Source organism: Diabrotica undecimpunctata, chromosome 3 (genome assembly GCF_040954645.1).
Source record: "Diabrotica undecimpunctata isolate CICGRU chromosome 3, icDiaUnde3, whole genome shotgun sequence".
In the NCBI taxonomy this organism is placed as follows: Eukaryota; Metazoa; Arthropoda; class Insecta; order Coleoptera; family Chrysomelidae; genus Diabrotica; species Diabrotica undecimpunctata.
In genome coordinates, this window is record NC_092805.1 from 151220256 (window position 1) to 151246562 (window position 26307).

Here is a 26307-nt window from a genome sequence, read left to right on the forward strand (position 1 = left end):
TGTAGGTTCTTAATTAGGTACCTAGTATTTTTTATGTTTAAGTATGGAAGAATTTTATTATTTTTTTTATTTAAAAGTACAAACGATTCTTATTCTGATTTTTTTCTTCTTTCTTGTCTTATTGTTATAAGCTTTGTCCATACAATTTGTACAATTTTCAGTGACAATAAAGCATATTACTTATTTACTTTAAATTAGTTTTAGAGCATTATAATAAATATACTCTAGAGATGGGATTGCAATAAATCTTAATTCCTATGGTCAACAAAACAATGTCGTTATCTGTATATGTTGTGTAGTTTTTATGTAGGAATGCTGTAATTTAATAGACCAATTACATTTTGTAACAGTTGCTTTAAAATAATTTAAAAATTTATAATTAGTTCTACAGTCAAACAGAAACGTTAGGAAAATATTGACCTTTTAATATTGAGCCCCTACAGGAATAACATAGTAACCGACAATATAAAAACTTTACAAAGTGTTGTTTCTTTTTTTTTAATACCTTAAAAAAACCTTACCTTCTGGAAAGTGAATCTTGTAGTTTACAGCCTCATTGCCTCTCCAAACAAGTTCAAATGAACAAAGGTGAAAAAACTTTTTTTGTGCTCCATCGAGGGTTTCGTCGTCGTAGCTTTGGATGATTTTTTATAGTTTTTCGGTGGATAATGCTTTTGAACTGAGTTTTCTTTTTTCTTGAACACTTTGAAGCTGCCTCCGCTTGGTATCGCTGGCCAATGTACACATTTGAAAGATATTTCTGTGAAAGGGTCAATTTGTATGCCGTACTCCTTAAAATATTTATCTTGTACCATTTTTCCCGTAGTATTCCACATTGACTTTACTACTCTTTATAGTCTTCGCCATTGTCTTTTTTCATGTTAAAGACATAATCCTTGAGAATTTTTGCTAGTTCCGTTATGCTAGTACATCTTTTAAGCGTAAAATTTTTCACCCGTAGGAAATCCGAAAATTGAGTTCAAATAGAGCTTCTGGACCTCTTGTTCAATTGGACATTTTCCGAAATCAATTTCTTGATTTCTTCATCTGATGCATCCAAATCTTGATTTTTCGTCTGGATTCATTATATCTGTCCAAAATTGATTACACTCACATTACGCCTCAATGACGTTTGTCAAACTGACAATAGAATTATCAGACACCTTCGTGATGAATCTGTCATAATTTCGTCGCTGAGAAATCACGGTCAGGAAGCAGTTTTGTCAGTAGGAAACGTGGCGTTGCTATGACGTTTTATCAGTTCAAAATGGTCTAGTGAAATAATCATTTTTATTTAATTATAGTTATGTTTTTATTGAAAGCTTTGTCAAGACTTTCACCGTAACTGAATCTATGTAATATTTTTTCAATATTTTTATAAGATAAATGTTTCATTTTGAAAAAAGAGTTGCATATAATCGAACTCTTGTTTTAAGTCCGTTGACGTCTGAAATAAGTAGGGGAACAATTAGTAAAATATTACTGAAAACAGAAAAGATATTTGGAAGGAATACAACGGAAAACTAAAGAGTACGGAATGTTGGATAGTTAAAATAAAGATAGCACAAAATGGTGAAAAGAGAACAATAAAGATTTAATAAAGAAAGAGAAAAGGCCAAAAAAAGAGATAGAACAGAATACAACACTTGAAGAAACGAAGTGAAGGAGAAATAAATAAATCAAAAAGGGAAAGTTGAAAAGAATTTGGAAAAGAAACAACGGGGAAGTATAGAATTAATAACAGAAAGTTCTAGACAATAACTAAAAGAGCAAGTTTTTTTTGGCTACCGACATGTTTTAAAAAATATCGAAAAATTTGTTTTTTATATTTAAAAAATGATAACAAGTATAAATCTTTATTTTAATCAGTCGGTATAATTTAACAATTTCATAGTTTCATCCCAAAGCTGTCGTGCTAACTGTGGATCTCTAGCAGTTTTATAATGCTCCTGATGACGACATTCTGAGAAAAACCCTCCCGTTAGGTACTCTATACCTGGCTCGGTAGCTGCATAGATTGTTGTTTGCGCACCTTCTTCAGGAGTCTACAAAAATAAATGCCATTAAGTTTATAGTTATTTATATATTATTATAGATTATATTCATATTATTATTATTACATATATATACAGTAGACTCCCTCTATAACGAGAACTGTAGTTTTCTAAAACATTAACTTTCTATAGTGAAGTCATTCGGAGCAATATAAGATGCTAATAAATATTGTTTGAATGGCGTTTTTGAAAAAAAGTTATTTACTTTTATTGTCAATGAAATACATTAAACAAAAAAGAGTTGTTTACTTTTATTGTCAATGATATACGTTAAAACAAAAAATCTGTGTTCTGTAAATATGTATAAAACGTATTTTCAAGAATAACATAAACTATTGCGTCTGCAATTGGAAGAAGTCTGTCATTTTTGACTGCTTTAAATTGTCCAGTATTCTATCTATCATATTTTTTAAAGATGTGAAACAGTTTTATGCTTCTTCATTTGCGTTTTTCCTTTGTATAAAGTTTCTGACAACCTTTAAAACACTTTACACATTTCCACATAGCTACGGTCGGACCAAAACGTAAAAAAACAGTTTTTATATTTTGCCGCAAATAAACTCAGATTTTATTCAGGTGTTAAATTAATAAAGGTGGCGTAATTTTTGCAATTTGTTATGATTCTCACGAGATCAATACAATATATCCTTTCATTGACTGGCCACTACAAAGTTTCGATTACTATAGCCTAACCTTTAAAACCTATAGCATAAAATTTTAGTTTTGAGTTTTGGCAACAAATGTGAGGCATTTGAATTATGCTTAAAAAACGCTTGATTTAAACTTTCACACAACAAACGATCTAAAACATTTAAAAATTTTTTTTCAATTTGGTACACTAGTACGTGTTTCAAAAGTTCTGCAATAAAAACTACACCCAAAACCGTGACGTGTGATCGTTCATAATGTAAAACATTAAATTCTGCGTCTTCTATTCATATTTCAAATGCCTTATGTTTCTTACCACAACTCAAAATTGAAATTTCATATCATAGGTATTAAAGATTAATCTCTTAAAATTAAAATTTTACTACAACTGGTTAATGAAAGTGATCAATTTTATTGATCTCACGAGAATCGCAAAAAATGGCAAAAATCGCGCCGCGTTAATTTATTTAACACCTTTATAAAAACTGAGTTTATTCTCGGCAAAATACAAAAACTGCGTACGAAAGCTGCCCTCTTTGAACGCATGTTGATTTTTGTCGATAGGACATTTGGATCAAAATATATCGAATTTTTACCGATGAGCTGATACAAATTTTATTGAACATTGATTTCGCGCGCGTAACTGACATGCAAAATCGACGGTCGCTTCAAGCGTTGTTTCTAAGAGAACGGTTTATTCTACACAAATAATGCTTGTACACAAATTTGTTTAAAATTATCTCAGCTACATTTTTTATTTGAAACATGTTTTTCTACGGTGTACAGATTCTTGGTAAATCGATTTTTTTGCGTTTTTACTTCCCTGCGAAGGAGGTTTTAGGGGAAAGCCCGAGGGTAAAAGTGGTAAACTCTTTTGCAACTTTTTTGGGGTCCCACAATTAATATTCTCTAAAAAAGTCAGCTTGTTCGTATGATTTTTAGGGGTCAACTCTCTAACGACTGGACTATTATTATAAAAATTAACATTATACTCTCTAGTCTTCCGGGTTAAACCGCGTGGAGTATCACTGCGCCAAGCTTTGGACATCCTCTCTGAGGTCTTCTTTAGGGCTTCCGGGGTCTCAGTCTCCTGAGCCCCCAGATACTGCTACGGTCAAGGGTTTATGGCAAGGCTCAGGAGACTGAGATCCCGGAAGACCTTAAAAAGACATCAGAGAGGTTATCAAAAACTAGGCGCAGTGATAGTCGATGTGGATCACCGAAAGCCTGGTGTGTTAGTGTGTTTAATATTAATTTTTTAATTGTACTATATATATATATATATATATATATATATATATATATATATATATATATATATATATATAATATATGGATTATCTCCAACATGATCTCAACCTCTTACGTGATATTTTTGTTGAAAATTCATATCCTGTAAGACTTATTAATAAATTAATTTTTAATGTTCCTTTTGTTAATAGAAATAACATTCTTACTATGTCACAATCAGTGCCTTCAGCACAAAATAATTCTGCTCCAACAAGTGTGTATTTTTATGCCCTTCCATTTATTCCGAAACTAACCGTTGAACTCACTAAGATTTTCAAAGAATTTAAGAATATCAAAATAGCTAACAAGAACATCAAAACCATACGTCAGCTGTATAGTAAAATAAAATAAACCCTAACTACTTTAGAGACTACAGATGTTGTTTATTGCATTCAATGTACTGAATGTCCATCCACGTACATTGGTGAAACTGGAAGGAATCTATAGCCGTATCATTTCTCATAAGAGTGACTATAGATTAAACAAACCTACTTGTGCTTTGGCAGAGCATACCATCGATCTAGACCATAAGATAGATTTCAACACAGCAGCGGCTCGTGGCCTAAAAAAGTAGTGAAGATGAGGAAAGCTTGCCGGAGCCAAAAGGAGTTTTGGTACCTAATTCGCGCCCAAATCTCATAAAAAATTCGTTAAAAAAAATGTTTAGAGTTTATGGCCCTAATAACTTGAAAACAGTTTTTCTTGTTCAGTTTTGCTTGCCTGGGGTATTTTAGTTCTAAACCTCGACATTTCATTGAGGGTTTTTTGGCGATTAAAACACCACGCCTCGGGTTGGTGAGTTTCGATGCAGCTAGCTCACTCTAAGTCAGATGCTGATTGCAGCCTACTGGTTGGTCGACAATGTAAAAGAACATCCCTTTTATCTTCATTTTTCCAATGCCTAAATGGAGTCTCTAATATATTACACACCAAGTCATTAATTTAGCCACCATTTAATATAGTCTTCTGCAGGTCATCATGCAGGGTAGAGTCGATGGCAAAAAGGGAATAGGTAGAAAGAGGAAATCATGGCTGCGAAATATTTGAGACTGGACAAACATGACTGTAGACGATTTATTCCACCTTGCAAAAGACAGAGAAATTTTTAGAAATGTGGTCGCCAACCTCCGTTAATGGAGACGGCATAGGAAGAAGAAGAAGAAGTCATTAATTGGATTCATGTCTCTCTAAAATTATTTTTGTCCAAACGAAATAAACGAGAACACTTTATATCCGAAATCCGAAACAAACCACAGAGAAATGTATTAATAAAGTGCACTAAACAAATAAAATTAATATTGTGACTAAACTAAACTAATAAATACTATACTATACACTATACTATATAAAAATATCTATATAATGGACTATATTTCAAAATATTGTCGCTTAGAGAAATTTCCGAAAAATAGGAATACCAAATACACATCCAATAGTGGGTGAAGACGAATAATATATTTTTAAACGGAACTGCACGTATTAATTATATTCACCTCTTCCTGAATCCTATTATACACGGCTAGTGAGACAGGTCAGGACTTGACCGTCAAGTACGTACCGTTAATAAAGCTAGTTGTCTTTTTTAATTTTTAGATTAATTAAAAGAGAATAAATAATTGATTTCAGAATTTAGATATAATAATGTTGTTTTCATTTTTTATTTATTTGTCTCAATTAAATTATATTTTTTTTTTTTTGGTGAACCTCACCTTCACCTACTTCACCTGGCCGGCCGCCGCTGTTTCAACAATGTAAAAATATTAGCCACAGAGAAAAATAAATTTAAGAGAACTTTTTTAGAGATGGTACGTATCAGCAAGAGTAATAATAAAAATCTGAATAAAAGATCTGAGATCCAGAATCTTAGCAAAATTTACAATTTTATATTGACTTGTGACTGAACTTTTTTGCATCTCAGAGCTTTCTTTTCTCTTTTTTAAAATTTCTTTATTAATTGAATTCTTTTGATCAAACTTCAGTTATTAATTCAGTTTTGTTTTGTTTGATTGTTTTTTCTAAACCTATTTACTAAATACTATTTTCTTTTTATTGTTTATGTTATAAATAATATTTGTAATTTCCCGCTCAATTTCAAGTTGGTAATACAGTTGGTAGTACTCAAAATTCATAAACAGTATTTTGTTAGACATTAGTTTGAAAGTTGTTTTTTGTATTTTCTTCAAACTATTAAACAATAATTGTCCTCCCACTTTCTCTTTCTGTTCGTGAAATGTGACTGAAATCAAGTTTGCAACGACGACTGTTTTAACCTGTCGTCTTTCATTTTGTTTTTTAACTTTTTAACGTATGTATTAATTTTCAAAGTGTCTTTTTAAACAGTAACATTTTTAAGGTTAGTTGCAATTTCAGTACATATCATGTTATTTAACGTTGTTATTTATGCCACGAATCTTACATTCTGGTAAGTTTTTTATAGTTTTTTTTTATAGTTTTTTTATTGCATCATTCAAATTGTTACAACATAGTAATTTTCTTTGTAGACCTTAATAAAGGTGGCAAAAAACCACCGACAGTTTGGATTCAGAATACGTCTTTATTTTTTATTGACTACCACACCCAAAAAGAAAAAAGTATTTACATATATATATCAAAGATTTACAGATTTTAGCAAGAGGTTTGCTATAGCTTTGATGAATTGAGAATACCGAACACATAAATAAATAAACGGCGGAAAGAGCACAATTTGATTTGAAGATTATATTGAAATTCAGAAGTACGAGTGTATGTATTCCTTAAGAGGGAAGGTGATTCTGAGAACTACCTTAGTTTATAGAGCTTTCCTGTATCTGACATGTCAGTAGTTTTTGTTTAGTAGCAGATCACATTTAAATTAAATTCAACTCAAATAACTTTATAAACCCTATACTAACAGCTAACTGACTATTTAGTGCAGCTTTCCCGATGTCCCAATACAATACTTGGTTTGTCAATCTCACTCTCAATAATAGTTGCTCACTCAATTTGTTATTATATAGTGTCATTTATTGTGTTTCAGTTGTTTATTGCTTGTTTTATGTTGTTTTAGCTTTTAGTTTTTAATACATATAAAAAGAACGTAGATGTTTATGGGGCAAATATTGTAAGCCTTGAAACCGGTAGCCCAAAATTCACCAACTTTATTACCTAAAAACTACTTAAGATTGTGAGTATTGACTCATTTCTCATTTACTAACAACTTTCTTGTAAAAATTAAAAAAAAAAGCAAAATACTTTGGCTTATGGTTCCAACCCACTATGACATACTGTATAACCCTACATCGCATACTGTATAACAATTCTTAGGAAATTATATTATTTTGCTGTTACATAACAGTTGTTTTGGACAATTAATCATTAGAAAATGTTTATTGTGAATTCTACAACACTATAAAATAAAAATTACCATATTGAGTGTAGAAATATTGTCTACATTAACCTTGAAATTGCACATCTAGCAAATTATGGAACACGCTTATACTAAATGCAAAGTTCAGGTAATTAGAAATATAATAAAAAATCTTATAAATCAAGAAAAATAAGAATTATTGCTAAATTATAAAATTTTACGAATATATTAGTAATCTAATTTTATAAAAAGTGAATAGAGTTGCATAAAGTTTTCAAATAAAATTTTAATTTTTCACTTCTGAAGTGTAAGTAGCAGTGGTAAAAGATAAAAATCTACAATATTGTTAAGAAAGTTCAGTAAAATTTATTCCACATAGAAAACGTCACTTGACGAAAAAGAAGAAGCAGTTTGAACGTTCAAGATGACATCGAAAATTCATTAAATGTCTAGTGAAGTTTGGAACGTCAGAAAAGATATATAAATATAAACATATGTTTTTGACAGTTTAGAAGAGTTGTAATTATGATTTTCATAGTTGTTAGACAAGGAATGGCACCGGCACCATAAAAGTTGGCAGGTCATATTTTATTTCTTCAGTAGATTGAGAATGATGGATATAATCAATAAATAGATTTTTTATTTAATTTATAATTGAACACTGACATAATGATCACTTTTTGAACATGATTTAATCATTACATATTTTTTAATTATTCGATATAGGGTTTCAGTAAATCAGTAAATTGAAGTTTGAAATCAGTAGATCTATTGAAAAATCAGTAGACCTGGTAACCCTGCCAGAGGTAGTAATGGGCAACTTAAAGGGACCAAAACATGCGGTCACATCGAAGCTGCCTTCAGTTTTCGAAGGTTTATTAAATGAACGTTACCTGTCCTCTCTCTTTGATGGTATGACAGTATGATCAACCTAATACCAGGTAGGATAAAAGGAAAAAATTATACAATAACCAATTATAGAGCAAATATTGGCCATAACTGTGACAGAACTGATCGGTATAAAATACAGCCTTTGAGCAAAATACTCCTAGAATACTCCATGTGGAGTTGTCTGTCTCTGAAATAGATTCTAAACATGAACGGCACAATGTAGAAGAACTCAAAAATATAATTAAAAATAAAGTATATAAACAAAATATAAACTTGAAAACAGACTAGAACAAAAAAACATAACTGGAGAGTGAAAAGGGTGCAGAAACATCATAAAAGAAGCAGCTGAAGAATTACTAAAGATTAAAGGTAAACAAAGATGAACCAGAACGAGTAAATGTTTTGACGAAGAAAGTCAGATTATAACAGAAAGAAAAACTAAAGCATATTTACTGTTGCAACAGGTTTTGGTACCCAACAAGCAGAGGAGGAATATAAATAACTACGTATGGAAAAAAAAAAGAAAATATACCGCAGAAAGAAGAGAGAAAATATGAACAAAGAACTTCAAGAACTACAAGATCTAAGTAAACCAAGAGAGATGAGAAAATCTTACCAGAAACTGAACAAAACCAAAAAAGAATTTAAAGAACAAAAGTTCAGAGATAAAAAGGGTAATATATTGGCATAATTGCAAGAAAAATTGCGTACCAGATGCCCGCGGATATCCCATATATACCTGAATGTCAGGCCTCCACTTTCCACTCTCCTTCAACAGGAACACACTAGCTTTGAATCTGAACCTTACATACTTTTTTCTGAAGTGTAATTCGCTGTTGTCTAAAAGCATCTTCTCGTGTGTGTAGTGAGAATATTACATCGATTGTGAAATGAAATCTGGCACACAGGCATCTAGCCTGAAGATTGGAGAAAGTCCATAATCATACCTCTACATAAAAAAGGTCCAACAAATAATTGTAACAACTATAGACTACATATACTACATATAGACATTTGTGCTCTACAGGAAAGAAAACAGAAAGGAAAAAGACAATCAGAATTAGGTGAATACATACTAACCTACAGTGGAGTAGCACAAGAAAATAGAGCCAAAGAAGGTATAGCCTTACTAATACACCAAAGGTACCAAAATGACATCTAAAAGTGTCAATACATATCACAAAGAATAGTAACAATAAAGATAAAAATGGAGAAGAAAGGCCTGAACATCATCGGAGTATACGGCCCAGAAAATAACAAGTCTCAAACAACAAGGAAAGCGTTTTATGACCAATTACAACAAGTAGTATATTAAGTCAGAGGGAAGATGATAATATTAAGGGATTTTAACGCTTGAATAGGCAATCAAGTAATACCCGGAATTAAGCAAAAACATAACGAGGATGTCAAAAAATAAAATGGAGAACTGATGGTAAACTTCTGTACGAATAACGAACTAAGAATAAACAACACATTTTTTGACCACAAAGACCAACACAAATATACATTTAATAACACCCCTGGACATAGATCTATACATATAATATAACATAATATAATATAATACCTCCCTCCAAAAAGGGAGACAAATCTGACCCGGAAAATTACAGACGAATTAATTTATTAAACACAACACTAAAATTAACAACCAAACAAATAAACTTAATAAAATTATAAAACTAGCAGAAGGATAACACGGTTTTAGGTCGGGAAGATCATGAACCGACGCTATATTTATAATAAGGCAAGTACTAGAGAAATTATTAGAATACAACAAACCGGCATATCTATGTTTCGTGGACCTTAAGAAGGCATTTGATCGGGTCAAATTAAAAGACGTTATCCATTTACTATACACAAGAGAGATACCTCTAGGAATAATCAAAACGATCGAAAATATCTACCAAAACAACACAAAAAAAGTAAAAGTAGAAGAAGAAGTCCCTATTGAAGCTAGCAATGGAATAAGACAGGGAGATTCCTCTATGGTTTAACCTGGATAACAAATGGAAGAAAAAAAAACTTAAAATAATCTGCTATGCAGGCGACGCAATACTGCACTCTCAAAATAAACATGATTTACAACGTATGCTGCACCAATTTAATATAACCACCAGAAAATTGACCATGTTAATTTCCCAAAAAAAAAATGTATGATTGTAACAGCAAATTTACTAAGATGTAAATTATAGCTGAAAGTCAGATAATACAACAAGTGATGGAGTTTAAATATCTAGGCATCAGCTAGCTACGAAAAGCTCGAAACTCAAGTGGAAGTTCAAGCGAATAGAGCAAACAGAGCCGTAGGCTGCGCTACCTAAATGAAACAAGATGGAGAAATAAAAATATCGGGAAAGAAACGGAAGGCAATTTACAAAACAGTCATCAGACCTATAATGACATACGCGGCAGAAACAAGACCTGACACGGAGAGGGCAAAAAGGATGTTAGAAACAGCAGAGATGAAAACAAAAAAATTGATGGTAAGACACTATGGGACAGAGCTGGAAGTACAGATATACGATGTAGATGCAAGGTGTAGAACATCAAGAACATCATAGAAAAACCCAGAGAATATCAGATCCCGATATGTATATCTTTTTTTGATTATACAAAGGCATTTGATAATGTAAGATGGGACAAACTATAAAACATATTGATGACAATGAGTGTACCTAAACACTTGACTCACCTTACTAGCAAACTGTACATATATAATATTATGATAATATTCTGGCATATATTCGGAAAAGGGAGCACGCCAAGGAACGGTTTTATCTCTCTTATTATTTAACATATATTCAAAGTTCATAACGCGCAGAGTCTTGGATAGTTAGGAGGAAGGAGTCAACATAGGCGGTGTCAAGATATCTAACTTGCGTTTCGCAGACGACACTCCACTTCTAGCCTCTACTCCAGCAGAATTCTTCTTCTCATTGCGCCGTCTCCTTTCGAAGGTTGGCGATCCAAATGGCAATTGTAGTTTTGGAAACTGCTGCGCGAAAGATCTCTGCGGATGAGCGGTCGAACCATCTCCTCAGGTCTTTCAGCCACGAGTTCTGGCGTCTTCCTACTGATCTTTTGCCCTGTACTTTTCCTTCCAGTATAACTTGAAGTAATTCATATCTTTCGCCTCTCAGCACATGACCCAAGTATTGCATTTCCTCTCTTTGATTATTCTTAGTAATTCTTTTTGTTTACACATGCGACGAAGTACCTCAACATTAGTAACTCTTTGTACCCATGGAATCCTCAACATTCGTCTGTATATATACATCTCAAAGGCATCTATTCTTTTTTCTATTTCAGAGTCCATTGTCCAACTTTCACAGCCATACAGTAAGACAGAAAAAACGTAACATCTGATCATTCGGATTCTAAGCTGTAGACTAAGGTCTGATCTTGTAAAAAATGTTTTAATGCTCATGAATGTTTTCCTTGCTTGTTCGATTCTTGACAGGATTTCTTTTTTTGGATTACACTGACTATTGATATTTGTTCCCAAATATTTTGGGAAAGAATAGCAGAATCACAAAACCAAAATCATGGTCTTTATACGCCAACAATAGTTTTCTAAAACCCGAACTATTGTAGGATACGAGGTAGTATCTTCTATCATATATCTAGGAGCTCTAGTTAACAACACCAGGTTAATGTTAACCCAAAATTCGAAGACGCATTCAACTAGCAAGAGCAGTAATGACTAGATAAAATTAAACCCAATCAGCGACTCTCTAGTAGTCTTTATTCTAAAATTTGAAAGTTCTTTGGTCGTATTCATCGAAGTAATAACAAAATGGAGCGGTTGGTGGTCCAAGGAAGGCCTCAGAATCAATGCCAATGCGGCAGATGTCCACAGCGATGGACAGACATCACGAAAAAGCTTCTCAACAAGCAGTATTCGCTCCGTGCGTGACCATGGTAGGGGTACCTTGAAACGATGCCAGCGTGCGTAGCGGCGAAATATGACAAAATTGGACACTATCTTTTTACGCATAAATTTTATCAAAAATGTGTGCAAATACATGTTGCGTATTTAGTTGTGCTAATAATAGCAAAAATAGTAAGTGTAGTTTTTATAGTTTCCCAAAGATTACATATAAATTAGAGAAAAGAAAAAGATGGATCCGTGCTATTAATATGAAAAAGGAAATATCACGTAACCTCATTTTTATGTAATTGAAATATTTAAATAATTGACCTTAAATGATATTTTATAAGGCTTCAAGCTAACTGCAGAGTGCCTGATGACTTTAGCTTTTATATCATAACTTTTACTATTACTGTTTTTAATTATATGCTCTTTCACGTGAAAAACTTGATTTGCCAGTACTAGATTTTTAACTTTCCTTTTCCGTTTGGGTTTAAAAAGATATATTATGATGAATTTTGAGAAACCCAGTTTTTAATACTACATTTATTTTGTACATAAACTGAAAAAATATAATTAAAAAGTTAATTATTAATAATTGTCAATTTCACCTGTATTTAACACTGTCAAACATATGTCATTAATGTCATATGTTTAACCTGAAAATTGGTAGGTCCAAAACTGTCAGATGAAGACGGTAGGTGTCGCGTCAGTCATGCACGGAGCGAATACTGAGGTGTTATTCCTCAGTATATGTAAGAGATGACCGCTACCAATGGAGAAATATCATTGATCAAACTATCCGAACTGCTGAAGCTCAATGGAGAACCACAACACATATGTCAATATGTTAAAGACTATAATGATAATGACCTAATTTCAGAGCTTTATTATGTAAATTTTTTAGTAATAAACACAAAAAATTAATAACCTATAATTAGTTTAACATTTGACTCCTAGCTTCATTGCATAAAGTCAAGACAGAAAAACTTGTATCTTCAACAAAGTTATAGCAATATTCGTAACTCCAAATATTTATTGATTAGGTCTCGAAACATCATATATTCAGCTAAACCAGGTATAAATTTAATTTTTTAGCGATAAGATAAGATTTGGATTATTTTTTGATAATAGGTTTTATATATATATATATATATATATATATATATATATATATATACGCGGTATTTTTAGGCGTCACGCCCTTCCGGTAGGGATCTATGGAGGAGTATCACCGAGCCGCAAGCCCTTATCTCTTGCCGTACTGCTCCACCATAGGCCGATCAGACACCAGCATATTCTGGTCTAAGCCGCAGATTCATCTAGAATTTTAAACTGCTGCGTTAGACTTTTTGTTTTTCGGTACACCGAGCTGGGGACCGAACCCACGTCCACTGAACCACTCGCAGTGAAGCGAATGAGAAGCCGGCCGCCCAGCCCGCTTGGCTATCTGACCGACTAATAACTAATAATAGGTTTTATACAATGTTTAAACTGGCTCCTGTAAAAGCTCCTTCATGCATTACAATCACGATATATTATAAATACACTTACTTTTATTGAGAATCTTGACAAAGGAATAACACACGAGTTTACAATTGGCCATAGATGCCTAGTCATTATATCAGTAGCTATCATTCCTGGATGAAGAGCAAATACACTAACGTTAAACTCATTTAATTTCTTGGCCAACTCTTGTGTAAACAGTATATTGCACAATTTTGTAATGGGATAGCTTGGCTTTCCATTAAGATTTTTCACATCGAGTTTAGCATATTTAGCTGCTACTGAAGATACGTTGATTATTCTACTAGGTGCGGATTTTTTTAATAAATCTAAAATATTAAAATAAAGGATGTAACATAAAAATAACAATTACTATTTTAATTGGAAATAAGACACAATTTAAGTTGAACATACATTTATATTTGACGTTTCCATTTCCAGTTCGGAAATCGTTCTCAAAATTTTGAGAATGAGAATAAAACATTTTCCAATAATAAAAAATAAATAAATAAATAAATAAATAAACAGAATTACTTACTAACTAACATAAGGGTTAACAAAACTGGTCCAAAGTAATTGATTTGCATCTCCAACTGAAGACCATCTTCAGTCAACTGATCACCAAGCAATATTGCCCCAGCGTTATTTATTAGTATATCCAGTCTTTCCTCTGTTCTTAGAATATCATTGGCAAAATTTTTAACGGATGATAATGAAGCTAAATCTAAAACTTTTAGAACTACATTCTGATTCAGTGTTAGAGTTTTAATATTGTGAACAGCTATAGTTCCTTTAAGATGATCCCTACATGCCAGAATTACTCTTGCCCCTCGTTTAGCACACTCTAACGCTGTTTCATATCCTATACCTAAAACATTTAAAATTTGAAGAATATTTGAAGAGTAGATATATAGAACGGCCCAAGTGACAAAAAATCAATATTTCTGTTTTTTTTTTTTTCATTCTAATGATCTATACAACAAAGCGTTAACCTGTATTAAGGGCTAAGTGACAGTTGCATTGGAAATTGTTCTAAATAAATCCAACAGATAGCGTTCGCGGCAAATACAGCGTTCCGTTACCGATTCGACTCTCATTTATCTTTTAAGGCTCATTGTTGGAATGCATGTAAAAAACTCAGTTCTAAATGTTATCAATTGAGAAATTTGGGTAGAATATTTAGTCTGCAATACCTTTTACTTTTTTATTTTGCTAGGTACAATCGACAATGAGTTACGGTATAACTGTCTGGGGTGCCCCTTCTAGTATAAAGGACGTTTTCAAGGCCCAAAAGCGTATTGTCAGATGTATTACAGATGTTCCGTATGGTTGGTCTTGTAAAAGCCTATTTAGAGATTTAAATATATTAACATTGTGGGGAATTTACATTTTGGAATTATTGATATTGATTCATAAAAATAAAAGAACTTTTTTTATGTAACAGTGACATTCACTCACACATTTTTAAACGTAGTTTACAGTTAGGTCGTGTTTACTTCTCTTCTTTTTCTTCCAGTGCTGACACCACTAATGATGTATGGCTATAACTATTCTAAATACTTCTCTATCTTTTGCTTGTCTTAAAAGCATTTGTGTATTCAACTTAATTCAGTTGCAAATGTTTTTCAGCCAGGATATTTGTCGTCTATCAGGACCACTTTGAACAATGAAATAAAAATACGTATCGAAATTACCAGGGCCACTTCCATAAAGATGAGGAAATTCTTCTGCAACAGAGATATAAGCATTCCTCTCCGATTAAGAATGCGAAGGGGCTACGTATTTAACACGCTATTATACGATGTAGAGGCCTGGACTCTTAAGCAGAACAATATAAAAAATATTGAAAGTTTCGAGATGTGGTGCTACCGTCGAATGCTGAAGATACGTTGGGTTGAAAGAGTTACAAACTTTGAAGTAATGCGAAGAATAGGAAAAGACCCAGAAATTTTGTCAATGATCAAACGAAGAAAACTCGAATATTTGGGTCACCTGATGAGAGGACATAAATACGCATTACTTCAAAATCTAATGCAAGGAAAAATAGAAGGAAAACGGAATCCAGGGTAGAAAAATGTCATGGTTGCGTAATTTGAGAGAGTGGTTTGGCTGTACCATAATGAATTCTTTAGGTCAGCTGTAAATAAGGTCAGGATAGCCATGATGATTTCCAATCTTCGATAGGAGTGGCACAAGAAGAAGAAGAAGGACCACTTTTTCCTTCGATTTTACTTCTCATTTCCAAGTATATGCTGCAAATATGCTGTATCATCATCAGTGGCGTTACAGCTCTTTATGAGCCAAAGCCTTCTTCAGAACAATCCTCCATTCGCCCCTGTCTCAGGCAACTCTTCTCCATGCTCTAATTCCGATAGACTTCAAATCATTTTCTAGGTTGTCTTGGTACCTAAGTCTCGGTCTTCCTCTTCTTCGTTGTCCGATCGGCCCTCTTCGGTCAAAAACTTTTCTGACCATGGTATCTTCCTCTCGTCTGATTACATGACCTATCCATCTGAGGCGTGCTACCTTAATGAATTTTACAATATGCTGTATTTCTGCTTTTAATGGTGGTCAAAAGTTCCCTGTGTCTTCCCATTCTGTGCAACTCCATTACTTGTCTTATTAAGATAATTTTAGGTAATTTTGCTGCACATTAAGTGGGTGTTTCGATTGTAGGATATTCATAGTCATTGTGTATCATCATGCTATTTGGATCTTCAATACACGGAACACTTGATTGGTGTAAAATTAAATCACTTTTAAATTTCGCAGCCAAGACATCTTTCTTCTCCGTATACTTCTTCTTCCTACAATTCTTTCCCTGATTATGTTTCGTAAAAATTAATATTTATCTTCCTAAATAACATGTCCAAAATATTTTTTGACTTTTGATGATCAGCAGAGTTCGTTTTCTTTGCTCATTCTTCTGAGTAACTGTGCATTTGTTATTCTATCAGTCCACGGTATTTTCAATATTTGTCTTAGCAGCAGTACTTATTCATGGTCCAAGTCTTCACTCCATATAGAAGGATAAAATGAATATAACATTTTATTAGAGAAAAAAATTTTTTGTATTAATTTTCTTAATAAAAGGTACATTGACAAAAAAACCTAAAAAGTAATAGAGATAGAGTTGTAGGCAATTTGAATTGCTACAAATCATTTTTAATAAAACTTTCTGTAGGGTTGCTAGTTTACGAGATACAGCGCGAAACCCCTTTGTCCCCTTTTTTCAAGATAGCGGCCGGGGAGTAAGAGCGGTGATCCCACAAACCGGAACTTAAGCTTATACTTATACTCCTAATATATCAAAAATATCAAATTGCGTCCTCTTAAATATGTAATCTAAATGTAACTTTTCACTGGACTAAGTCTGTTTTGCCCGAAGTACTACTCAATTTATAAGCTCCTTTATCCACACGAAACACAGAGACAGACCTACATGGTTCCGAAAGATTTATTTATTTATAATGTATGTATTTTTAAACAGATTAAAGGTATTCTGATGAACCTTTCCGATCCGTTTGTCGTGGTGGATGCATCTCCCGATTGTTTATTCGGTGCATCTGCTTACAGGTGCTTACCTGACAATTTCAGACTTGTTAACCACTTATCTCCTCTATTGTTAACTCACCCTCTCTTGTTATATCCATTGTTTGTATTCCAGTTCTTTATTTACATTATTCATATGGTCCTATCATCTAATCTTGGATCCACCTTTGGTGTTTCTCCTTCTGGTGCCCACTCCGTTAATCGCATATTTTGCTTTCCTGATTATATGTCCATAATGCCTAATTTTCTGTGCTTTTATTATTCTTACATTGTTCTTTTGCTTCGGTATAATACATATTTCAAAATTCAATAAATGATCATTTTTTTTTTTCATTCTGGTTAATTCTCCTGAGTCTGATGATAATTCTAATATTTTGTCTTTTGAAGATCTTTAACATTTTCTCTTCCTTAAAAGTAAGACTGGTAGTTTGTGAAGCGTATGTTATTGTTGGCCTTATTATTGTTTTATATATATTCAGTGTGATGTATTTAACTAATTGTTTTAGCTTTTATTAATTTTGTAATTGCATATAGTGCTTTAAAAACTTATAGTATTATTTGCTGTACTTGTGTATTTTATTGGTATTCTTTTATTACTTTTGTGCAGTACTCTCCCAAGAAATAGCAATATTTCTACTAATTTAGGGTTATACTGATTAATTTTGAATCAAAATAACTGGAGCTTGTTCTTCTTGCTATAATGCATTTATTTCTTTTTTCATTGATGTTCATTTACCACTGAAACTTTTTCTTTTGATTTTTTGACTTCTATACGACCTCTATGACCTCTATACTTCTATACGTGGTTCGACGTTGGAAATTTTTACGGGAGTGAATCGGCAAAATCATTACATATGTAAGATATAGGTAAGAGAGAGACAAAGATATATTTTCTCATTCTTTCTCTCTCGAGAATAAAAATGTTCCTTTTGTAAATATATTTTATATTTATTAATATTATTATTATGTTTCCATTCTGTTCAGATTTGTCTTGAGCCTCGTTAGGCATGTTAAATTATAAATTAAATATTTTAAATATCTCAAGAAAGTTCAAATGTGTACTTATATATACACAACAAACAACAATTAAATTTTGTACCTGTCAATGTCAGACAAATTGACAGTTGTATCACTAGTTGTATCACTAAACAATATTTATATTTTATTAATATTATTATCATGGTAAATTAAACATATGCGTAAGTAAGTCATGTATATTGTCATTTTTAAATACTCGTGAATATTGCATTTTAATTTGTATTGTATTATTATATTGAATTATGTTGCAATGTATTGTATTGTACTTTTATATTAATAACAAAATAAACAATCAATTTTACTGCAGTAGTGAATGTATGTGCAGAGTATGTGTAAAACAATTTTTTTGCATTCAACTCCTTTCATACATATATAAAAATAAAAATATACATTTCCATCAAAATATTGATTCAATCCTTCATTTACTAGTCTTCTATTACAGATCAAATGTTGTTTATATATAGCAAACGATGCACCATATACCTATATACATAATTATTTTCCTCTTTCTACTCTCTCTTACCTATAGCATTACATATGTAATGATTGTCACTGGACTGTCACACCCGTTTTTTATTTCTTCTATTATATTGAATATTTCTTCAGTTCCTTTTTTTGTCAATTGCTTCTATGACTACGTTATCTGGGTACCTTATTATTTGTGCCACCTTAAAGCAATTTTTTTTTCCACCTCTAATTTTTATATATTTTTCCCAGCCGGATTTTGTATCATTGCTGCTGTGGACTCTTTCATTTTTATCTCTATAAGTCTTAAACTTTTTGTTTTTGGTATTCCTATTTTGTTCAGCACTTCCAGGAGGTTTAGTAAATCAAATAAAAATCTGCTGGAATATATGATTTGATGAATAATATTTATTAATAATATAAAATGAGATTCATTATTTTTTAATACCATAAATTGGGTTAGTTATCACTAATGTAACAAATCAATGTCAATAAACTTAATTTGATAACGTACCCACTTAATAATATCTAAAAAAATATCATTTCTTGTTACTTGGTACGATTTAAGTTTAAATTTATTTCGGCTAATGGAAAAGACCACAATCAAATCAAACGAAGAAAAAAACATTTTAAATGACTCGTATTCTAAAATATTATATACACTGTGGTCAACTTTTCTGACAAAGTCATATCTGTTATTATAATAGATACCAAAAAAAGTTATTTACAAAAATAGTTGGTAGATACAGACATACTATTTTAAAATTAGTTACAAATATACAGGGTCTTCCATAATACCGTACCTTAACAAAGATATATTTTTTGGAAATTAAACACCCTGTATTTTATTTTAAATTTAAAATACGTTTTGCTTCCTCATTACAAGAATATAAAGTTGTTTTGGATTATAAAAGTTATTAATAAATTTCAATGAAAATCCCAACACCTATAATTGTAACCCTCTAACCCTGTAACTCCGTAAGTTCAACATCCTGTATAATTGAAAAAGGGTACAAAAACAAGGATCTGTAGTTATAGTTTTTAGATCATTGTCACAATTCATAAAATAATTGGTTTTGCTAATACTTTTTAAATATAATACAGGGTAAGTCAAAACATACATATGATACCAATATAACTACTCCCATATGTGTAATTTTTTATTATAGTATTTTCAGCAAAATAGTATACAAATGTTCTTATTTAGTCGTAATACAACGTTCGAGTTAATTTATTAGAGAGGCGAGTTAGCTCGTATTCGTTCCACCTTGCGTGGAGGAAAAGTTCTGAATTAAGTATTGGCTCTCCTGTACTTCGCGGAAGACGGAGGGGCGGGAAAGTCCTCAACCCCAACACGGAGCGTCCCACTGGCTGACGCCAGTGGAAATGTCCTAGAGATATGAAGGATAAGTGTGAATAAGATCTTATCAAATAAGCAGTCGTGGACCAACTAAGGTCATGACATAGGGCACCAACTATGTAGACATGCAGCAGACAGTGTAAAATTTGTTACCGGGCACGAGTGCCTGAGCAACCGGGCCACTCGTGGTAAATGATCAACTGGAAGAGAAAGCCAAACACAGAAGTAGAAAATCGATTAATGTAGAGACATGGAACGTCAAAGATCTTCTCCAAAGTGGAAAACTTCATATAGTAGAGAAAGAACTAATAAGGCAAAATATAATATATTTGGTCTAATAGAAGCACACTGGAGAGATCAAGGACATTTTAAAACAAACAACCACAATATCTACATATCAGAATCTGAAAACACGGGTTTTAATGCAGTAGCCATACTTATAAACAATACGGGATAAGAGTTGTGTTAATAAGTGTGTGTGTGTGTGTGTGTGTGTGTGTGTGTGTGTGTGTGTTTTGTAACGATGGATAATTAGGTGATCTTCTTGTTCTTGTTATCGAGTATTGTTTTATGGTGTTCGACCGACTTTGTGACCTGTTAACTTAAATGTATCTACAACTATCTCGACCGTTATATACATACAACTTTCATAACTGCAACATTCAGTTCTTAATATTTATTTCGATACTAACAAATGTAACAAATTCTAGGTCTAAAGCATTAACTGCAATTATATTTATTTATTTAAGGAATTTGTTTTAATCCTTTTCAATTCTTTTTAATCCTTTGGAGTTTTTTTGACTTCATTTGAGAGTGATATCCCATCAGAGATGAGGATATCATATCCCATCCAATCCAAGAGAGAATATAAAGCAATACATGGAGGACTAGGCTTTAGAACTAGAAATAATTAGCTGGAATTAGCAACAGCATTAAACAACTACTTTTAATGACAAGAAAAGAAGATATTTCAATTGTAAGGACTGTAACGGTGAGACTGTAAGTCAACAAAATACGTTACTTGTTACTTGTTCTGGACATCGCAGTATTATAAGTATATAATAGAGGGAAATGCGTGTACTGTAAGAAAGCGAGTGGTGTGTTATGTAATAAAAAGATTCAAATGAAACTAAATGTTGGGCAGTTAAAAAGAAAGACGAACAGCGAATGCATGTAACTGAAATTAGATTCTTAGATGGATGAGAACAGTGACAAAAAAGGATAAAATTATGAATGAGTATATTAGTGGTGGCACCAATGCATTCCAAAATGGAAGGGAGCACAGATTAAAATATTTCGTGCATGTTTATGTAGGAAATATAGGGATAGCTGGATAATTAATTAAAGGCTTCAAAAATGAAATGTATATGATTGTGAGAAGAAGAATTGGCATAACTCATAAATTATTATAAGCACAAGAGAAGAAAAACAGTCAAGTAACACAGATGTCTGCTAAGACGTCGGGAAGTAATGAGATTTCGGCGATCTAAACTTTAAATGCTCGCTTCTCGTAGTTTAAATAACTTGTTCTGACATTTGTGATTCATATTATGAGTTGCTGATAAGTTGCTGATCATGTGAAATCTACAAAATCTCGTTCGCTCCCTTTTTAAGAGACCTTAAATCAGATAATTCTCAAGCAGTTTCAAGCAAGATAATAGATAAAGCTATTATCTCCAACGTTTTTAGGTAAATTATTTATTTTTCTATAGACTTGTGCGTAATCGTAAGTATTTCCCTGTTTGATAAAAAAATATGAATATAGCTAATTTTAATCTGAGAAATTTATAGAAGATAAACAATGAATTAAGTAATTAAATAAGGTCATAATACGTTAAGAATATTAAGAAAAATAAAACGAAAAATTGCTGATTTGTAAGTTTCTGGGAGGAATATCAATAAACGAAAGACTTATAAAAATAACATTAGAAGCAAAACCAGAAGATTTTTATGTTATTCAGGTATGTATGCCCACAACAAATGTTCCAAATGAAGACATCGACGACATTTACAACAACATAGAAAACATCTTGAAAAAATCCCACAAAAAGGGTCAGTATTAAATGTAAAAACTATGGCTGGAGCATATTGTGGATCAGATCATAAACTGCTAAAAATTAACTGCAGGCTCAAACTACACATAACTAAAAAAATACATCAGACAAAACAGCTAAGTGTAAAAAATATAAAAGAATTATCATTATTTTATCAGATAATTATATTATAATATTAGATGAAAAGCCAAAATTGAATACATCGGTCACATCATAAAGAATAGCGAAATATATGGGTTGTTGCAATTAATTCTTCAACGACAAGTAGAAGGAAAACGAGGATCAGGAAGGCGAAGAATTTACTGGCTGAAAAACCTACGTGCGTAGTTAAACACAACAAACAACCACAAATCTTTTCAGAGCCGCAGTTTGCAAAATACAGATTGCCATGATGGTGGCCAACATCCGAAACGGATAGGCACCAAAAGAAGAAGAATTAGATGAAACTGATAATAAAAAAAAATCACAAAAATATTAGAAAACGTAAATAAAACGTGGATTGGAATAAAAAGCTGAATACATACAGCGGAAAAAAAACATATCTCGTAAAATCCAAAAGAACAATATTTAAATCATTTAAAATAATGAATATCATCATAATCAACCTGTATGCGTTCACTGCTAGACATAGTCTCCCTCATTGTTCTTAGATTTGACCATATATTGTCTCTCCATTCGTGGACGTCCTAAGGGCCTTTTTCCTGTGGGGCTTCCTCCCGATTAACTTGGCAAGGCGGTTATTAGGGAGTCTATGGACATGGCCAGCCCATCTTAGACGTTGGGATTTAATCTCTTGGACTATATCGCTCGCTCTATACATCTGCTTGACCTCAGCATTTGTTCTCATTCAGTATTGGTTGCTATTAATGTCGTGATAAGGCCCAAAGATTCTTCTGATGATTTGCCTCTCAAAACCTCTAAGTTTTCTTTTAGTTTCTTTGGTCAGTGTCCATGTCTCACACCGATACATGAGCATCGGTCTAATCGCCTTTTTATATATTCAAATCTTTGATGTTCGTGTTAGGCATTTAGATTTAATAGTATTGTGGAGGCTATACATACATCTGTTTGCTGCCTGAATTCTTTCTTTAATCTCTTCCGCCATATCATTATCTGCAGTGATTGTTGCTCCGAGATATTTAAAACTCTCCACTCTTTCAAAGTTATATGGGTCTATTGTAACATTTTGTCCTATTCTATCTCGTCCCTTTTGTCTGTTGATGCACATGTATTTGGTTTTCTCTTCGTTTACCCTTAAACCAGTTTTCTTTGCCTCTACCTCCAATTTATTAAAAGTCTCCTTCACATTGGTGACTGTATTTCTCACAATGTCAATGTCATGTGTGTATGCTAGTAGTAATTTTGGTCCATTTACTGTCAGTAATTCTGTTTTAAGTTGTGCTGCTCTTACTACTTTCTTCAGGATGATATTAAAGAGGAGAGGTGGCAGCGCATCTCCTTGTTTCAGGCCACTGCTTATTTCGAAAGATTCTGAGAATTTGTTACATATCCGTACCCTGGATCGACAGCTATTCACACATAACTTAACAAGCCGGATAAGTTTTTTTGGAACTGAAAGTTCTGCCATTGCATTCCACATTCCTTTTAATACTGTCGTACGCTGCTTGCCGGAAATCTATGAAGAGATTATGGATAGTTCTATTGAATTCCCATCCTTTTTCAAGCAGCTGTCTTAGAGTAAAGATCTGATCTATGGTCGATCTATGTTTTCCGAAGCCGGCTTGGTATTCCCCCATGAAATTTTCTACAAACGGTGTCAGCCTACTTAATAGGATGTTACGTATTAAGTAGGGAGATGCCTTTATATTTAGAGCACTGACAAAACTGCTATTATCAAAAATAAGGTTGTGGCCAGTAGAGTAGACCCCTTTCTAAGAGGCCATTTTATTCGTTTTAATTTAAATTTTCAAGATATTTATTAGTAAATAAAAAATTTAATTATAATCCCTCCCAGCAAATATGGGGTTTAATAATTGTGTAATAAGGTTGCAGGGAAAAATATTGGTCAAAGCTGACCATTTTTATTCGAAGTAGCTTAAAAATGTAGTACTTTAAAAGTAAGACTTAAAACTGCGTCAATATGTCAATCAATCTTCATATTTAGAGTGTCATTTATGGATATCGGAAAAGTCTATCTTATTTTGATCAATAACGATTTTATGAAATTCATTTGACAGTAAAATACAGAATATAAATATTATATATATTTGACTATACCGTTGCTATTAAAATTACTCAATTTTACACTATTAATCAAATTTCGGGAAGTATTTTAAAAATGATCTTACCTGTGTTGGCTCCTGTGACTATAACAGTTTTCCCCACAAGACACACCTTATTTTTACACGACATAGTGTTAAATTTTACATAAATTTTGAAGATCACATTAAATATTAAATAAGCCCAAATAATGTAAACTATAATGTATAACATTATTATAAATAAACAGTCTCTCTACCTACACACATGAAGGCTACTAAAAGAATTAACCAATAATTATTTTAAAACTCAATATGAGATATATGCAACTAACCGTAACAAACAAAAAACTTGAATTATATGTTGTTTATAAATTATTGTTTATCTCTTCGTTTATTTTTGACAGCGTAGTTGTTTGTTTAAAAGTAGAGATGTGTACTGATTTGATTGTATAGACGGTTATACCTATCCGTTTCCAATAAACACTTAAAGATAAAAGTGTTATCCGTAATCTAATTATTAAGTTAAATATAATATTTATATGGGATTATACCACAACTAGTAAAATTATATTTTACACTCAGATGCAAAAAAAAACGCAACGGACAAAATTTTGGTCAAATTTAAAGTATTTCAGTTTTTTTTTATTTTTAGCCCTAATTTGATAATTATTTTAGCACACTGTGTAAAAATTTATGAATTTTAATTTAGTATAGTGAGTTGTTTAATAAAATTTTGTATTTGGCTTATTATTCCAAAAAGAAAAAAAAACGGGTGTGACAGTCCAGTGGGACTGCCGGTGGAAGTTACACTAACACGCATTCGCCGTTACAAATTTATTTGGGAGTCAATCTGCACAATCATTACATATGTAATTTTATAGGTAAGACATAGCAGAAAGAGAAACAGAATTAATAACAACTTACTAACAATGAAGGATTGAATCAATATTTTGATGAAAATGTAGATTTTTATTTTCATATATGTATGAAAGGAGTTTAATGCAAAATTTTTTTACACATACTCTGCAGTAAAATTCATTGTTTATTTTGTTATTAATATAATAATACAATACAAATTAAACTGCAATATTCATAAGTATTTAAAAATGACAATAATATACATAAAAAATACACTACAATACAGTGCAACATAATTCCATATATAATAATACAATACAAATTAAAATGCAATATCCATAAGTATTTAAAAATGACAATAATGTAATAACATTAATAAAAAAGTCCTCAACGACTGGGAATCGACCCCCGGTCTCCCGCGTGACGGGCGGGGATACTGACTACTACATTACTGAGGACACAAATGTATTTCAAAATTGACAGTTCTGGATCATACAGTGATTTATTGAGATTATTATTTTGAAATACAAAAGAATAATATAATTATGAACATTTAATAAATAATACAAAACATATCACATAAATAATAATATTAATAAATATTTTATTATATGTATAAAATTATATGTATATATATATATATATATATATATATATATATATATATATATATATATATATATATATCTTTATATAATATGTATAATATTAAATTATATATACAAAAGGAACATTTTTATATTCTAGAGAGGAAGAGAGAGAAAATATATCTTCTGTCTCTCTTTTACTCATTATCTTACATATGTAATGGTTTCACAGATTCACTCCCATACAAATTTCCAACGCGGAGCGCGCGTATAGAAGTATAACTTCAATAAGGTTGATTTTAATTATGTTATTCAGGGGTCAGATCTTAAAAAATGTAATACCTAGCATTAAAGATTTAGGAGTTATATTTGATTCAAAATTAACCTTTAACAACCATATTGAGCAGAAAGTATCCGATGCTATGAAAATGTTCGGTTTTATCATCAGAGACTGTAGAAATTTTAGCGATATAACACCGACTAAACTGCTGTATCTATCGCTAGTGCGAACAAAGCTAGAATATTGTAGCTTAATTTGGTATCCCATTTATAAATGTTATATGCA

The 26307-nt window shown here is 31.9% G+C and overlaps 2 protein-coding genes across 2 annotated transcripts in view; both read right to left on the reverse strand.

Moving 5' to 3' along the window:
- Positions 1-26307, reverse strand: part of LOC140437569 (myrosinase 1-like) — a 370048-nt gene that overhangs the window by 211326 nt on the left and 132415 nt on the right. The window lies entirely within an intron of this gene.
- Positions 1850-24741, reverse strand: LOC140436229 (retinol dehydrogenase 11-like). The gene is made up of 4 exons (XM_072524925.1): positions 24385-24741; positions 14145-14474; positions 13655-13935; positions 1850-2045 (listed from the first exon to the last, which is right to left on the reverse strand). The coding sequence occupies exons 1-4, from the start codon at positions 24527-24529 to the stop codon at positions 1866-1868; spliced, it is 936 nt and encodes a 311-aa protein (XP_072381026.1). The 5' UTR covers positions 24530-24741; the 3' UTR covers positions 1850-1865.

Excerpts from the sequence above, each read along its gene's own strand:
- LOC140436229 (XM_072524925.1), bottom strand. The coding sequence starts at position 24,529 with ATGTTATACATTATAGTTTACATTATTTGGGCTTATTTAATATTTAAT. Across the intron at positions 13,936-14,144 it reads GTTAACCCTTATGTTAGTTA|ATTTATTAAAAAAATCCGCA; the intron begins GTAAGTAATTCT and ends TTAATATTTTAG. Across the intron at positions 2,046-13,654 it reads TGTCAAGATTCTCAATAAAA|ACTCCTGAAGAAGGTGCGCA; the intron begins GTAAGTGTATTT and ends TTATTTTTGTAG.